At 59.0% G+C, this 17776-nt stretch overlaps 1 protein-coding gene across 1 annotated transcript in view; it reads left to right on the top strand.

Annotated features, from left to right (window-relative positions):
- Positions 1–220: 220 nt before the first annotated feature.
- Positions 221–17776, top strand: part of SULT2B1 (sulfotransferase family 2B member 1) — a 32565-nt gene continuing 15009 nt past the window's right edge. The window contains exon 1 of the mRNA XM_062177519.1: positions 221–291. Coding sequence (XP_062033503.1) covers positions 221–291 — 71 coding nt within the window. The remainder of the gene's footprint in view (positions 292–17776) is intronic.

Genomic DNA, 17776 nt, shown 5'->3' with positions numbered 1-17776 from the left:
GCTCCTCCCCTCCCTCGGAGAAGGGTGGCTCACTGGCGGCCTCTCCCCGCCATCGTTGGAGGCGTGGGTAGCAGCTGGGAGAACCGGCTGGGTACTGCCCCTCCCCGTGGGCCGGGCCTCAGGTAGGCACCTGGCGGGCTCCCCGGGGCGGACAGCAGACGCTACACCGCGCACACCTGGTCCCTGCTCGTCCTCCCCTCCCCACCCTTGCTCACCTGCCATGGACGAGCCCTGCGACCTCCCGGCCCAGGACCTGTGGGGCGGCCACGGGGACGACATTACAGAAATCAGGTGAGCCATGAGACCCCCCGGAGGAGGAGGCTGGTGGGGAGAGGCCGGCCGCTAGCCAAGGCCTCCTGCAGCCTCAGGCCTGCCCCGGGGCTGGGGCTCAGACTGGCCTGTGCTTCCCAGCCTCGCTGGGGCGCGGGACCCTCAGAGGGGCTGGGCTGGCTGTGCTGAGCCTCAGCTGTCCCATCTGCCAGAGGGGTCCCCCGGGGGTCTCCCTGATGGGGACTCCATGTCAGTGCTTAGTAGTTGCTCAGGAAGCCGTTGCACCCCAGTCTCTTCCCAGGACACCCCAGGAGGGCCCTCAGAGAATGGGGGCTGTGTTCCCTCCTGGGGGTTCAGGATGCGCTGCCTGCTCCACGGGGGGAGGCCGGGAGAGCCGAGGTGGGCAGGGCCGAGCTTGGCAGCTGCCAGTAGAGTGGCCCTGGCAGGTGTGGCTGGGGCATGGTGTTGGCGTCACTCTGACCATCCGGGAGCCCTCGGCGGGCTCCAGCGGTACCCACTTTCCAGAGGGGGAAGCCGAGGCTAAGGGGGACAGTGACCCGGCCGCGATCCCGCAGCTAGAAGCAGATCTGGACCCGGTCCTACGTGATTACGCGCCCTGCCTTCCCCGAGGCCGAGGTGGTCTGCCACTCTCTGTGTCCGGTGGTCTCTGGAGGGATGGCTCTCCTAGCCCCTCAGGCCCTCCAGCCACTCTGGTCCCACCACAGCTGGCCCACTGCGGCGTCCGGTGTGGGGGGCCCTCCTCGAGCTCAGGATGCCGGAAGCAGCGGCAGTTGAGTCCCAATCGCTGTGTGACCCACCCTGGGTTGAACGTGTCTCTGGGCCTCTTGGGCTGCAGAGGCCTTGCTCAGCACTCTGCACTGGGCGTGCTCTGGCCCTGGACTCAGGGGTAAAACAGCTTGCAGCTGGGGTCCTCACCCCCAAACCCCAACACCGGGAGCCCCCTGCTCTCCGCTGCTGCCCAGCCACTCAGCCCAGGCACTTGTCCCAGACACGGGGACTCCTGTGAGCCGGGAGCCCCCGATTGTCCTCCCGTGGCCGTTTCCTCCTGAGTGTCCCAGGCCCAGCCATGCACAGCCTGTGCTGCCGGGCCTGCCCCGCCGCCCCTCTCAGCGGTGCCCCCCACCCGTCACAACGCCCAGGCACGCTCCTTGCCCTGCCTGCCCCAAGCCCCACATCCTACAGCCACAGCTCAGGCCACCGCCTCTGCCTCCAGTCCTCCCTCCCTAGCGTCCAGGCCCCCTGGGGTTCTGGCTTCACCCATTCCCCACCCCCAAGCCAATCTCCTTCTTCCCCTGCATTCCTTCTGGCCTACTCTGCTTCCCTGGCCACGCCTCCTGGTCCTGTACCCCAGGGCCTTTGCATGGCGGGCTTCTGCCGCCAAGGGCCTTTCTATTTTTTTTTTTTTTAACACTTATCTATTTATTTGAAAGAATTACACAGAGAAAGGAGAGGCAGAGAGAAAGAGAGAGAGAGAGCACATGAGCGAGGTTCTATCTGCTGGTTCATTCCCCAGTTGGTCACAATGGCTGGAGCTGAGCTGATCAGGAGCCAGGAGCTTCTTCTGGGTCTCCCACTCAGGTGCAGGGGCCCAAGGGCTTGGGCCACCTTCCACTGCTTTCCCAGGCCATAGCAGAGAGCTGGATAGGAAGTGGAGCAGCCAGTTCGAGAACCGGCGCCCATATGGGATGCCGGCGCTGCAGGTGGCAGTTTTACCCACTGTGCCACAGTGCTGGCCCCAGGCCTTTCTATTCTGTCTCCAGCTCAAGTTTATTCCGTGGCTCCCCAGAACTTGTGACAAGAGTTCCCCGAACCTTAAGATTTCCTTTGTCCGAGAGAAATCTGAACTCCCACAGCAGAGTGATCCACCAGGAACTGCTCTGGCTTGGAGTGCAGGGGTGGGGCTGGAGTCTGAGGCCCCCTCTTCTCCCTCCTCTGCCCCCCCCACCCTTATGTCCTCGCTTCCAGCTGGCTGTTACCCCAGCAGGGATCTGACATCCAGTGTGGCCTTCAAGCTGGCGCTCCCTCCTCCAATTCCTGGGCCCCACCTTCCTCTCTCTGACCCCCACCTGGTGCCCCAACGCCCACTCTGGCCTCGACTGTCCCCGGTCTGGCCTTCGCACGCTGTGACCTCTGCCGTCTCTCCTCCACTTGCCAAACTCCTCAGAGTGCGCGATCTGACGTGGACAGCTCGGGGCGCATGGTCAGGAGTAGAGGACTGGGCAGGGACACGCCCACCCCAGGCCTTGGGGCCAGAGTCAGGCTTCAGCTCAGCCCGGAGTGAGGATCGGAGCTGAGTGGAGCAGACGCGTGAAGAAATGGATGGAGGGGGTGAAGCCACTTTCTCATCGCAGGGTGGGGTGACAGGGAGGGCGAGGCTCGCAGGGAAGAAGTAGCAGAGGCTGTGCCCGGCCACCAGGGGCCCTGGAAACTCCCCGCGGTGGCGGAGCCCCGGGGGTGGCTGGGCAGGTCCCCCCAGGCCGCAGGAGGAGCCAGGTTGACCCTGTGCAGGTTGGCAGAGTGTGGAATGATAGAAGTTGATTTTGGTGCAGAACCACTTTGAGACCCACGCCTGCGTCCATGAGGACTGCAGATCAGGATGGCTTCTGGCAGGTTTCAAAGATTCTTTGCATTGAAATAAACATCTTTTAGTGGCATTCTCCCCCCCCCCCCCGCCCCCGCCCCCGCCCCCGCCCATGCAGTACCATGGCCCTGCAGCTTGTCTTGGAACACAGGCCTCCGTCGTAGAAACGACCTTTAAACAAGCAAACGGGACTGACCGGGGTTGAACTGGGGAGGAAGTGGATGGGCTGGGAGGAGCTGGAGGCTCTGGGGGGATGCTGGGCTCAGAATGTTCCAGAAGGTGAGGTTTGTTAGCCCTTATGCCTTATCAGGTTGATGTGCGATCCATGTAGCCTTGCACAAATGCAATGGCATGGAAAAGACAACAAGCATGAAATAAAAGTGTTAAGTGGGGGACTTCAGACCGTGCGAGGTCAGTGAGGTGGGGAGGGGGGAGGCGCCCGCCATGCAGACTGCTCTCTGCATCATGCACCAAGCCCTGGGAGCGCCCTGTAATCCCCCAGGGATTCCCCTGTAATCTTAAGATCCAAGGCTCAGAGAGGTTCAGTGACCTGCCCAGGGTCACACAGCTGCCAAGCAGGGCGTAACCAGGATCTGAACCCCGGGGAACCTGCCTCGCTCACCCCTTGGGTGGGAATTCCAGGAAGGAGCCCCTGACCAGTGGCTCTCCGGCCCCACTGCACTTCCCTGCGTTTCGAGGCCAGAGAAGCCTCCCTGGCTTTTGGACCTGGCGGCCATGACTGAACCCCGATCTCGGGGGTGGTGGTGGTGCTTTTACAACCCGGCCCCTCCCCCGCCAGCCTGAGCCGCTCCAATGATTTTACAGCCGTCGTGGCGCAGCCAGTCCCCGAGCTGCTACAATAAGCAAATGAACAGGGGGGCCCCGGCGGGCAGGCTGCGGAGAGGGCCCACTGCGCCCCGGGACTGGGGCCCCAGGGCCCCAGGATCGGGGCTTTCCTGGGACCTCAAGGCCGTCCCAAGTTCGAATCCTGCCCTGCTGCCCACCTTGGGACCCGCCTGGCAGGCAGGTGCGTTCTGGGCTGCTGCGTCAGTGCCAGCCGGCTGGGGGAGGCCATGCCCGCAGCCTCGGCTGACTCAGCATGTGTTCTGGGCTGTTCTCCTGGCTTCCTCCTCCTCCTCCTCCAAGTCCCCTGACCACTCCTGGTCAGTGACCCCAGTGCTGGAGAGGGCGGGGCCTGGGCGAAGACCTTCCTGAGGGCTTGGTGTGACCCCCTCCTGACAGCCCCGTGAGGCAGCCAGTGCTGAGATCCCCACCTTACAGATCGCCAAGGCCCAGAGAGGCGCTGTATATGTGGGGCGACTCCTGGGACCCCCAGTCTTAACCACACGCTAGAGGAAGGGGCCAGACTGGGGACCTCAGGGGCCTCTCTCCACTGGGCAGCGGGGAGGGACCTGCTGTGGTCCCTGTGGGGCCCAGGAGGCTGCCCACCTGTGGGAGGAGCGGGAGCACCATAGGCCCGTGTTTTGTAGCAGGTGTATTTTGTGTCAGTGTGGGAGAAGCAGGTGGAGCTGTTGTCACCACCCTCCCCACCCAGCTGGGTCTGCTGAGGACCAGTGTGCTCGTCCTCAGCCTTCGGAGCCCAGCGTGTCTTCTCAGGTCCGAGGCGCTCTTTCTGAAGGAAATGTGCACTTCGCATTCAGCCCGCAGCGACTCGCAGGCCCAGGCTGTGCCCTGGCTGCTTCTGAGGTGTCCCAGCGAGGATCCGTGTTGAGTTGAATCAACAGTAATGTATCCCAAGGGCAGGAGAACGCACAGGAGGAGCTTAAGAAACGTATGCTGGGTAGGGCTAAGCCAGCCATCCCATAGGGGCAACAGTTCAAGTCCCAGGAACGCACAGGAGGAGCTGAAGAAATGTATGCTGGGTAGGGCTAAGCCAGCCATCCCATAGGGGCAGCAGTTCAAGTCCCAGCTGCTCCACTTCCGATCCAGCTCCCTGCTAATGTGCTTGGGAAAGCAGCAGCAGATGGCCCAAGTGCTTGGGCCCCTGCACTCACATGGGAGACCCGGATGGAGTTCCTGGCTCCTGGCTTCAGCCTGGTCCAGCACCAGCCATTGCAGCCATGCGGGGAGTGAACCAGCAAATGGAAGATCTCTCTGTCTCTCCCTTCTCTCTGTCACTCTGCCTTTTAAATAAAATAAATAAATCTTTTAAAATTAAATAGGTGTGTGCTGGGGGTGGGGAGAAAGAGAGCTAGAGCGAGAGTGAGAGAGAAAGGCTGGAGAGCCCCAGGCAAGAGGCCCAGCGCAGGCAGCGGCTCTGTGGTGTGGTGGAGCATGGAGTGTTCAGGGAACAAGCAGAACTTGACAGTGGGAACGGAACAATACAGGAAGCCCAGCCCTGCCCGCACTCTGGCGCCAAGCTGGATGCCTACCCAGGGGGAGGGGCACAGGAACCCCCGGGGTGGCAGGGAGAGGAACAGTTTCAAGGGACAGGGCTGGGGACCTCCAGCCCACGGTGCGTGTCCCGTGCTGCAAAGGTGGGTGAGACATTCCCACCTCAGAGCCTCGGTCTGCCGGGGTGAGCCCTCAGCTGTGGGTGTGGGCATGCATCCCAGCACGTCCTGGAGGAGAAAACAGCTGCTTTAACAGCTCCAGGCCTGAGCTTAAAGAGCTCAGTGGACGGCGGGCGAAGTCACAAACCCGCGTCCCGCACCAAGAACCCTGAGAGACTCCAGGGAGTGACTCTTTAGCCAGATATTTCTCTGTTGTACTACAAGGGGTTTTCAAAAAAGCTCCTGGGGAAAATGGAGTTCAAGCCCCCGCGTCATGAAGGAATACATTGACACGATCGAGTGCCACTGTTTTGTTTTGTTTTTTAGAAAAATCATCTTAAAGTTTACATAGACATGGAGTGTGCGAGAATCCCCAAGGGGGAAAAAGCACAGTGAGGAGAGCAGATTTGCCACACGGTCGCCACTCTCCAAGCAGTGTGGCATCCAGCCATGTTCCAGTAGCTCCACCCCCGGTCACTGGTCCGTGGGAAAGGCAGACGGTGCCAGGGCAGGGGGTGCTGGCCCACAAAGACCAGAGAGGTCACTGTCAGCAGCTTTTACAATATATATATATATATATATATATATATATATATATATGTGTGTGTGTGTGTGTGTGTGTATATATATTTATATTTATTTATTTATTTGTATTTATTTGAAAGGCCGAATTACAGAGGGAGACGGAGAGAGAATCTTCCATCCGCTGATTCTCTCTCCAAATGGCCGCAACAGCCGGAGCTGAGCCGATCCGAAGCCAGGAGCCTGGAGCTCCATCCGGGTCTCCCACGCACGTGCAGGAGCCCCAGTTCTTGGGCCATCCTCTGCTGCTTTCCCAGGCCATTAGCAGGGAGCTGGGTGGGAAGTGGAGCAGCCAAGGTACAAACAGGCAGCTGTGTGAGATGCTGGTGTCGCAGGCAGCGGTTTAACCTGCTGTGCCACAGCACCGGCCCCAGTTAGCAGCTTTGGGAGTGACAGCTCACTCTGGAAGCAGCCCAGGTGTCCCCCATCAGGGCGATGGAAAACACGCCGTGATCTGGTGATCTGTCCACGCGGTGGAAATGCTTGTGGCTGCCTCCTACGTAGTCGGCCCTCTGTGCCCGCGGGCTCCACATCCAAAAAAAATTTCTTTTGGGAAAAAAAAAAAAAAAGAAAGAAAGCCACTGGGTCTGTACTGCGACCACATGCAGACGCTGTCCGTGGTTACTTCCCATATGTGGGCCGTGGTGGCCGTGGCAGTCAGGTGGGGTGGGGAACTGTCAGTCACCCAGAGCCCATGGCAAGGGTGCAGAGGAGGCTGCGGCTTCAATGCCAACCCCACGCCACCTTATAGAGAGGGCTTGGGATGAGGTGGGCCACAGCAGGTGTAGGGGTCCCGGCCCCAGTCCTGGCTGGATACGGAGGGCATCCAGTGCTAAGCTGAGCTGCAAAAGGCGGAGATGGAAGCGTGATGGCAGTTCCCGAAAGCGCAGTTCCAGGCGGAGGCACTTCCCAACGGCAGTGGCCTCTGGGGACAAAGGGCGGGGCCCTGCGGGGAAGGGGCCCCAGGCTGGGTTCTGTCTGGATGGGTTTGAGAAGGCAAAAGCTGGGTAAGCTCCCACTCCCCCACGTGTGTCTCTTCTCAAAAGGAAAATGGCTTTTTGTTTCTTCTTTTTTCTAATGGTCCTCTTTTCTTTATCTTTTTTTATTTGAAAGAGGAATGGAGAGACAGATCTTGCATCAGCTGGTTCAGTCCCCAAATGCCCACAGCAGCCGGGGCTGGCCAGGCTGAAGCCAGGAGCTCCCTCTGGGTCTCCCTGTCGTGGGTGTCCCCAGCAATGGCTTCACTGCCTCACAGCAGCAGCTGCCATCCTGGACAGCAGTGTTCACAGCAGGGAGGGAGGGTGCTTTGCAGGTGGACCTTAGAACATGGCCACGACGTCCTCACGGAGTCATTGAGAAACACGCGCGCCTCGGAGCAGAGGGGCGAGGAGCAGGCGCGGGCGTCTGGCGCCCTGGTTAGGAGGCCTCTCGCGCTGCCGGCCTCCCCACATCCCATACTGGAGCGCCTGGGCGTGAGTCCCGGCTCTGCTTCCAGTTCCAGCGTCCTGCCAGTGTGCACCCTGGGAGGCAGCAGTGGTGCCCCTGCCACCCGTGTGGGAGGCCCGGAGGGAGTTCCAGGCTCCCAGCTTGCCTTGTCCAGCTCTGGCTACTGTGGGCGATTCAGGAGTGAACCAGATAAAAGGGATTTCTTTACTTTCTTTTTTTCTGTGTGTGTGTGTTTGTTTCTTTGTTTGTTTGTTTTTTAAGATTTATTTATTTGAAAGACACAGTTACAGAGAGATGGAGAGACAGGGAGGTCTCCCATCTGCTGGTTCACTCCCCAGATGGCTGCAATGGCCAGAACTGTGCCAATCCGAAGCCAGGAGCCAGGAGCTTCTTTCGAGTTTCCCACGTGGGTGCAGGGGCCCAAGCACTTGGGCCATCTTCCACTGCTTTCCCAGGCCACAGCAGAGAGCTGGATGGGAGTGGAGCAGCCGGGACTCGAACCCAGGCACTGGGATATGGGGCGAGGGTGTCCCAAGCAGTGGCCACAACCCCCTGTGCCACAGCGCCTGCCCCTGTGTGTTGTTTCCGAGGGAGTTGCTGAGATAGAAGGTGCCACCTAAACACCCCAGGCTTCGTAGCATTGCCTGGAGTTCTTTGTGTCCTTGGGTTTGTTTTCTTTTATTAGAAGTTTACAGGGCCGGCCCTGTAGCACAGGAGGTTAATCCTCTGCCTGCCGCACCAGCATTCCATATGGGCGCCGGTTCTGGTCCCGGCTGCTCAGCTTCTGACCCAGCTCTCTGCTGTGGCCTGGGAAAGCAGCGGAGGATGGCCCCTGCACCCATGTGGAGACCCGGAAGAAGCTCTCAAATAAAAAAATAACCTCTCAAATAAAAAAAAATTTTTTTTAATGTTTATGGTCATGGACCGCAGAGATTCAAAGAGCACCTGTCTGGAGCAATATCTGTGCACCTATATCTGTGCACCTGTCGCCCTATCTGGAGGCAAACACTGCCTTTGGACTGCAATGAGGTTTATCTGTTGTTTTTTTTTTTTTTTTTTTTTTTTTTTGACAGGCAGAGTGGATAGTGAGAGAGAGAGACAGAGAGAAAGGTCTTCCTTTTTGCTGTTGGTTCACCCTCCAATGGCCGCTGGCCCCAATGGCCGCTGCGGCTGGCGCATCTCACTGATCCGAAGCCAGGAGCCAGGTGCTTCTCCTGGTCTCCCATGTGGGTGCAGGGCCCAAGCACTTGGGCCATCCTCCACTGCACTCCTGGACCACAGCAGAGAGCTGGACTGGAAGAGGGGCAACCAGGATAGAATCTGGAGCCCCAACCGGGACTAGAACCCGGTGTGCCGGCACCGCAAGGCGGAGGATTAGCCTGTTGAGCCACAGCGCCGGCCTTATCTGGGGTTCTGATTTGCTTACCCAAGCCTTTCTCGTCTCTGGCCTGTGGCAACCAGTGTTGCTGTGCACATCCCGCATATACAGTAGAGGAAGTGTTTTGCTCTGTCCCAGATTGTCCACTCTTGGGGAAGACTGATTTAAAGAAGGCAATAGACAAAGAAAATAGTCACTAAGTGTTAAAAGGAAATCCTGTGTGTGGGGCAAGGGTCTCCTGCTCCAGTGGAGGTGTGGGAGGCCCAAGCTCTGCAGAAGACGGAGCCAGCGCACATAGGATTTAAACGTTGTTCATGAGCTCCCAGGGAGGCGGGGGCAGTCGCCCCAGCTGGGAGCCAGGCTCTGCCTTGTGCCCGTGGCTTGAGTCATCCTGGGAGGGGCAGGGAAGCCACCCAGATGGGCCCCCCGTGGAAGCCGTGAGGAGGCGAGGAAGGGCAGTCCTGGCAGAGAGGCCAGCGCAGGCAGAGGCAGGGCGGCTGGCCGCTGCCCAGCGTGTCTTGGGCCAGAGGTGCCACAAGGCTGGCTCCGGCTGCGGGAGCTTGGCAGCCATCTGCAGAGACAGGCGGCTGACCAAGACGTGAGTCAGCAGGACAGCGGGGCCCTGGGGAAACTCAGCATGGAGGGTGAGAGTGAGGGGCGGCCACGTGGCATTCCTGGGAGGGGGACCCCAGCCCCATGCAGACCCTCAGCCCCGGCCGGCTCGCTTCTCACCCGCTTCGGGGCTCTGCCCAAATGGCACCATCTCAGAGGGGCCTCCCTGACTCCATTTCCCTAAGATGCACCCCCTGGCCCCGCAGCCTTCACCTCCCTCTGTCACTTGCTGACAGTGCTCACGCACAGACTGCACCGCCTTCCCTGTGGCTCCCCCCAGCTCCTGCAGCCTAGTGGGCGCTCGGGGTGTATTTGCCGGATGAATGAATGAATGCACTTGCCCCCAGCTCGGGCAGCAGGACCTAGTGCTCTCTTTGGGCTTCAGATGGTGCTGTGTCTTCCCCAGAGGCTGCCTGGACACGCCCCCTGCCCCCAACCCTCCCCAGGCTCGTTCTCAGAGACACCTGAGATGGACAGCGACCTTGATGGCCAACAGATCCCTGCTGGCCAGGGGGCCCACTACCAGCACGACTACCAGGCTCTTAAAAAAAAAGGTTCAGGCAATAAAATGCCGCTTTGTGGGGGAGCTGTGCGTGGTTTTAGGAATTTTGACACAGGAAAAATTTGTGTGGCTACCAGCAAAATCAGAACCCACAGCCGTCTCCTGGCCCCGAGTGGCTCCCTCCTGCCGCTGTCTAGTCACCGCTGCCAGGGCCGCCCCTCTCCACGGTGGCTGCACTGTTCTCTGTCCTGTCTTTGTTTTTAAAATTAACTAATTGGATGGAAGATCTTTCCTCTCTCTCTCTCTCTCTCTCTCTCTCTCTCTCTAAGTCTGCCTTTTAAATAAATAAATCTAATTAATTAATCTTCAGTTTCTATTTGAAAGGCAGAGACGAACAGACACACACGGAGATCTCCCCACCACTGGTTCATTTCCCAAATGCCTGCAGTAGCAAAAGCTGGGCCAGGCAGAAGCCAGGCGCTGGTCCTCCCCGAGCACTGGCGCTGCCACCCACCTGCCCCTCCAGGGTGTGCATCAGCAGGAAGCTGGTATTGAAGGTGGGGCCGGGCCTTGAACCCGGGCGCTGTGACGCGAGCTGCAGGTGTCCCTCCCCGAGCACTGGCGCTGCCACCCACCTGCCCCTCCAGGGTGTGCATCAGCAGGAAGCTGGTATCGAAGGTGGGGCCGGGCCTTGAACCCGGGTGCTGTGACGCGAGCTGCAGGTGTCCCACAGTGACTCAGCGCTGAGGCCACGCCCCTGCCCCTGCCCCTGCCCCTGCCGCTCTTCCTTTTTTTTTTTTTTTTTTTTTTTTTGACAGGCAGAGTGGACAGTGAGAGAGAGAGACAGAGAGAAAGGTCTTCCTTTTGCCGTTGGTTCACCCTCCAATGGCCACCGCGGTAGCGCGCTGCGGCCGGCGCACCGCGCTGTTCCGATGGCAGGAGCCAGGCGCTTCTCTTGGTCTCCCATGCAGGTGCAGGGTCCAAGCACTTGGGCCATCCTCCACTGCACTCCCTGGCCACAGCAGAGAGCTGGCCTGGAAGAGGGGCAACCGGGACAGGATCGGTGCCCCGACCGGGACTAGAACCCGGTGTACCGGCGCCGGCCCGCTCTTCCTTTTTTGAGACTCCTTTGTGTTCTGTTGCTTCTGTAGGAGTCCCCACTACCCGGTGGTGGTGGTTTTTCAAAGGTTATTCCATTTATTTGAAAGGTGGAATTACAAAAGAGGAGAGAGGTTTCTTCCTTCTGCTGGTTCACTCTCCAATGGCTGCAACGGCCAGGGCTGGGCCAAGTCGATACCTGGAGCCTGGAACTCCATCCGGGTCTCCCACGTGGGTGGCAGGGGTCCAAGCACTTGGGCCATCCTCTGCTCGCTGCTTTCCCAGGCCACTAGCAGGGAGCAGGGACTCTAACCGGTGCTCATACGGGATGCCAGTCACAGGCGGCCACAAGGCCAGACCCCAAACGGGATTCTTCCTTTGCCAGTGTGTTCTTCTTCCTGGGCCTCACCAGACTAAAACCAGGGCGTCCCTGGGCTGGTTCCGCCTGGAGGCTGAGGGGAGCATCCGTTCTTAGCCCCTTTCAGCTTCCAGGAGCCTCTGCATTCCCTGGCTCACAGCCCCTTCCTCGTTCTCACAGCCAGCAGCCTCCCGCGGGGCCACCTCTCCCCTCTGCCCTCTGCTTCTCTTCTCTTCCTTCCCTCGCGCACCCTTGGCCTCCGCGTCCCTCATGAAGACACTCGGGGCCCACCCGGGAAACCCAGGGCCTTTCCCCATTTCCTGATCCTTCTCGGCTCCAGGCTACAAAGCCCCTCTTGGAACGCATCCACCTGCTTGGGGGATTAGGAGGCGACGTCCTTGGGGTCGTGATTCAGCCAACCAGAGCCGTACAGACGGAATTCCCCGGGCTGTGGCCTGGTGTCTCAGAGCCTCCCCTGTGCGACTGTGGTCCGTGCCTCCTCACTGCGGTGTGTGGTGCACGGCACAGCGGCCCTGGGCTTAGCCCCTTCCTATCAAAGGACATTTATCTGCATCAGCCTCCCGTTACGGCCATCAAAATACACAAGAGGAGCTTTAAAAAAAAAAAAAAAGCTTTATTTATTTATTTGAGAGATGGAGTTACAGAGAGAGAGAGGGAGAGACAGAAAGGTCTTCCATCTGCTCATCTGCTGGTTCACTCCCCAAATGGCTGCAATGGCCAGAGCTGGGCCCATCTGAAGCCAGGAGCTTCTTCTGGGTCTTCCATGCAGGTGCAGGGGCCCAAGCACTTGGGCCATCTCCCACTGCTTTCCCAGGCCATTAGCAGAACTGGATCGGAAGTGGAGCAGCCAGAACTCAAACCGGCACCCACATGGGATGCCGGCACTGCAGGTGGTGGCTTTACCTGCTACACCACAGCGCCGGTCCCTCTGAGAGGAGACTGCTGACTTCCACTAAGGGCTTGGAGGGTCACAGTCCGAGATCCCGCGGCCACAGTGGTTCAGGGATCTGCCGAGGCCAGAGGGACGACCATGTGACCACGTGGTGAGCCAGGAAGGAGAGAGGGGCAGGGAGCACCCTCGGCTTCCAGAGCCACCCCTCTCTGGGAGCTGCCTTTGGAGGGTGCCCCCATGCCCCTCCCCGGATGCCAGAATCCCAGATCCCCACCACTGCTGCATTAAGTGTCAGCTTGAAGCGCTGCAGCTTCAGCGTCCCCCTGACTCCGGGATCCAAATCCTGCTCAGACCCCGCCAGGGCCGCTCCCATGACGTGTGACGTGTGTGGGCAGAGTGGCGATGACACGCGGTGTGCGCAGGAGCACGGCTTCAGCTTCTCCTGGATAAACACCCAGGAGAGAGGGAGACTGTACTTTGGACACTTTGCTTATACTAGGAGACTTGGGGTGCATTTCAGCCTGTGGTTAAGCCCCCTGCATCCCACACTGATCCACTTCCTGGCCTGGCTCCGGCCTGCAGTTCCCTGCCAGCGCAGGCCCTGGGAGGCAGCAGTGCTGGGTCACGTGGTTGTGTCCCTGCACCCCTGCGGGAGACATGGACCGAGTTTCCGTTCTCCAGCTTTGGGTCCCGGGCTTCAAATGCATTTTGTACATTTGAAGAGTGAACCAGCAGATGCAAGGTTCCCTCTCTGTCTCTCTCAGATAAATACATTTCTTAAAGTTCATGGAAAATGGAATTAAACGCTAAGTTTATTTTGATGCCAAAAATTTTGAAATTTATCCATTTTTCATAATACATATTTTTGATGGCTTCTTTTTTTATTATTTGAGGCAGAGCAATGTATATAGGGAGACAGACAGACAGGCAGACAGACACAGGGGAGAGAGAGATTTTCCATCCACTGGTCCACTCCCCAAACATCTGTGAGCCCAGAACTCCCTACTGGGGTCTCCCACCACGTGGGGTGGCAGAGACTTGAGTAGTTGAGCCATCGAGCAGGAAGCTGGGTTGGAAGTGGGGCAGTCAGGACTCAAACCGGGCGTCCGGATCCGGGATGTGGGTGTCCCCAGCAGCGGCTTAGCCACCTGCAGCCCAGTGCCCACCTCTCCGTGATCTTTCTTGAAGGTCACTCCTGTTCAGAGAGCTCACTGAGACGCACTCATCAACACTGCAATCACCTGCCCCTGGGAGTTAACTCTGCGCGTGCTGGCAGGGTGGGTGTGTGAGCCGCCTGGGGTCACCCCGTGTCTTCCTGACCTGTCCCCAAACACCCTCAGCCTCTGTCCAGAAAGGGGCCGAGCCGGCGGGCACCCCCTGAGGAGGCTGGGAGGAGCCACCCCCTGGTCCTGGACGGCTAAGGGTGCAAACGCTGAGGCCGCAGCGCCTGGGTTCAGGTCCCGCCTCGGCCCTCTGCAGCTGTGTGGCCTCAGCCAGTGAACCGGCCTCTCTGGACATCCACTTGCACCTGCTCGGGCTGCTGCGCAGTCACAGCACGTGCAGGCTGGCGGTGAGCGTGCACTGCTGCCCGTCACCCTGACTTCCTAGGACAAACATTGACCAAAGGCTCCTCCGTGCCAGCCTGGGCAACGGGTGTTTTGTATACATTGGCAAACAAGTTGGACTGAAAACTAAAACAAATATTTAAAAATCCTTAAACTGCGACAGGCTTCTGGCCAGCAGTTAACCTGCTGCTTGGGACATCTCCATCCCAAGTGGGAGTGCCTGGGTTTGAGCCAGCTCCCTGCTAAAGCACAGCCCCCAATGCTGCAACAGACAGGGCTGGGCCAGGCCAAAGCCAGGAGCCTGGAACTCAGCCCAGGTCTCCATGTGGGCGGCAGGGGCCCAAGCACTTGGGCCATCATCTGCTGCTTCCCAGGGTGTGCGTTAGCAGGAAGAGGAGGTGAGACTGCAGGCCAGGCACTCTGACTCTGGCTTTGGGGGTCCCAAGCAGGCGAGTTAACCACCGAGCCCCTCCAGCGGCCCCCCTGCCCTCCTTCTGCAGAGTCCGCCATGGTTTCTGGGTCACACAGGGCCCGGGGCAAACCCCAGCCTGTCCAGACGAGGGCTCCCATCATGAGGGGCTGAATGGGGGTGGGTGTGGGTCAGACCGTGGGGGCACAGGCTTGCACACAGGTGTTGCGAGAGACTCCCCGTGCATGACCCTGGGGAGCTTGAGCTCTCTGTGCCTCGATTTCTTCTGGTCCAAAGTGGGGCTCTATGGGGTTCTGGGAGAATCTGTGATCACAGGTTCCCAGAGGATGGCTACCCCTTCCCCTCCACCCCTTGCCCGGGGGAGTCCAGGTATCTGAGGAGGCCGTGCAAGAGGATGGTGACCCAGGAAGTCTGCCTTCAGGAGGTGACATCTGACCTGGGCCTTGACCATGGAGGCGGGGGTGGGGGAGGCATTCCTGGCGGGGGGAACAGACTGCACAAAGGCTCTGTGCGAGGGGGAAAGTGGGCTGCGGGCAGGATGGAGTGGGCGTTCCGGCAGAGGGGTGGGACCTTGTCCTGAGGAGCCACTGGAGGGAGGGACATGGAGAACTCTGGGGTTGGGGAGGGCGGATGGGCTGTAGGCAGAGAAAAGAGGTCCTGGCAGGGGCTGGGTGTGGCTGCAGGCACAGGGGTAAGAGGGGCCTGAGCCCGGCCTGGAGGCCGGTGGGCGGGCGTGGCAGGGTGGTGGCTTTGCTGAGAGCCCGTGTCCTGGGGTCCCCCTAGCAGGGCCAGCCGGGAACCTTCCAGGAGGCCAGGACCATCTGCTGTCCCTCCTGTATCCAGCGCCGCCTGGCACATCTGCTCTCTTCCTCCCTCGTGCCCGTGACCCCAGGAGAGGAGAGGGCGCCGGGGGCCAGGCGTGGAGAGCGGGTGCACTCGGCCGCGCAGCCTCACAGCCCGGCTTTGCCGGGTTCTCAGCCCTGAGCCCGTCACTTCCCTCCCTCCCCGCAGGGAGTGGTCCTGGGCTCAGTACCTGGTTGGCCTGCAGCCTGGCTGAGCACCGCCCACAGAGGCAGCATCGGGGACACGGGCGCCATTCATTCATTCACACCTCCTTCCTTCCTCCATCAAGTCCTGGTTGAGCATCCAGGGCTGGGGAGGGTGAGAACGGGCGCCCTCCCCTGGACTCATTTATCCATTCCACGAAAACCTCAAGGGGGCCAGCACTGTGGCACAGCGGGTTAACACCCTAGCCTGAAGCGCCAGCATCCCATATGGGTGCTGGTTCTAGTCCTGGCTGCTCCTCTTCCGATCCAGCTCTCTGCTGTGGCCTGGGAAAGCAGTAGAAGATGGCTCAAGTGCTTGGGCCCCTGCACCCATGTGGGAGACCCAGAAGAAGCTCCTGGCTCCTGGCTTCGGATCGGCGCAGCTCTGGCTGTTGTGGCCAACTGGGGAGTGAACCAGTGGATGGAAGACCTCTCTCTGTCTCTACTTCTCTCTGTAACTCTGCCTGTCAAATAAAATAAATCTTTAAAAGAAAAGAAAACCTCAAGGACTCCTGCAGGCAGCAGCTCTTTGCCTGGTGGCCGCTCCATCTTCCTGTACTACAAGCTGGCAAGGCCGGCCTGTGACATCGGAGACGCGAACCCCACCGCGTGGAGTGTCAGATACACCAGCCCTCTTGGTCCTTGAGGGCGACGTTGTCTTCACAGGACAGAGGAGCCTGCGCTCCAAGAGAGGGGGCGCGGAGACGGAGGTGATGGAAGGAAGCAGAGCCCAGGCGCAGGCATGTAGCTGCTAATCTGCCCAGTAACCGATGACCTCACGGCTCCCACCCACTGGCCTAAATCTGCCTGGTAACCGGTGACATCACTCCCGCCACCCCTGTGTTCAACCTGTGGGATGGCTGATGACGTCACTGGACAACCAAAGAAATCACAATTTCCTGAAGGCCTACTGTGTGCCAAACGCTGTGCTAAGTGGGCGCCCCTCTGAGTTAGTACTGCATACAATGAAGAGATCTTGAAATGAAATCCACAGGTGATACACAGCGGTACCCTCAGACCCTCTCACCTGCAGGTTCAGTAACTTGCGGCCAACAGTGGTCTGAACATGGACAATTCCAGAAACAGCTTTCACACGCTTTAAGTTGCACGCCGTTCTGAGTAGCATGATGAAGTCTCACGCCGCCCGGCTCCATCCAGCCTGGGACTGGGACTCATCCCTTTGTCAGTGTATCCTCGCCGTGGACGCTGCCCACCTGGTAGTCACATGGTGGTGTCTGGGTTATCAGATCAACCATTGGGACTTTGCTGCACTTGTACAGAGGGTGTGGTGCTGGCCTCAGTTTCAGGCACCCACTGGGGGTCTTAGGACATGTCCTCCGGCATAAGGAGCGACTACTGTCATCTACTGGGCCAGGCCGAAGCCAGGAGCCCAGAACCCCATCTGGGTCTCCCACGTGGGTGCAGAGGCCCAAGCACTTGGGCCATCATCTGCTTCCCAGGTGCATTAGTAGGGAGCTGGATCTGAAGTGGAGCAGGGGCTGGCGCTGTGGCATAGTGGGTAAAGCTGCTGCCTGCAGTGCCGGCATCCCATATGGGCGCCGGTTCAAGTCGCAGTTGTTCTACTTGTGATCCAGCTCTCTGCTATGGCCTGGGAAAGCAGTAGAAGATGGCCCAGGTCCTTGGATCCCTGTAACCGCGTGGGAGACCCGAAAGAAGCTCCTGGCTCCTGGCTTCAGATCGGCTCAGCTCTGGCCGCTGCAGGCAATTGGGGAGTGAACCAGCTGATGGAAGACCTCTCTTTCTCTCTGCCTCTCCTCTCTCTGTGTAACTCTGACTTCCAAATAAATAAATTAAATTTTAAAAAAAGTGGAGCAGCCGGGACTGGAACCAGCGCCGGTCCCTGTCAGACACTCTTCCTGAGTTCCAGGCCTTGTCTTGCGGGTGCTCTAATGGGACACAAGCGCAGAGAAGGCCTGGGCAGCCGCAGGACCTGTGGGGCCAGAAGCTGACTCCGTTGAGAGAAGTCTCTCCTCAAACAGAGTCCTTTCTGTGGCTACAACGTGAGCAGAAGGAATGTTTGTTTCAAGTGTTTCAAGGCAATCACAGCAAACAGCTTTGTTCTGAAAGCCAACGAGTGGGGCCAGCGCTGTAGCACAACTGGTTAACGCCGTCTCTGCCAACACCTGCCTCTCATGTCACAGCGCCCACTCAACAAGTCCAGCTCTGGCCATTGTGGTCAGGTGGGGAGTGAACCATCAGATGGAAGACCTCTCTCTCTCTCTCTCCCTCTCTCTCTCTCTCTCTGCCTCTCCTCTCTCTGTGTAACTCTGACTTTCAAATAGATAAAAATAAATCTTTAAAATAATAAATAAATATAAATAAATAAATAAAAAGAAAGAAAAGAGAGGATGCAACCGATTGCTTCGAGCACATCTCTCCTTGGAGGTGTTCACTTGTCTGTTACTGCAACACCTGGCATGGGGTTTTGTAGCCATGTGGT

The sequence above is a fragment of the Lepus europaeus genome, chromosome 19 (genome assembly GCF_033115175.1).
Source record: "Lepus europaeus isolate LE1 chromosome 19, mLepTim1.pri, whole genome shotgun sequence".
In the NCBI taxonomy this organism is placed as follows: Eukaryota; Metazoa; Chordata; class Mammalia; order Lagomorpha; family Leporidae; genus Lepus; species Lepus europaeus.
This window is presented reverse-complemented; position numbering and strand designations above follow the sequence as displayed.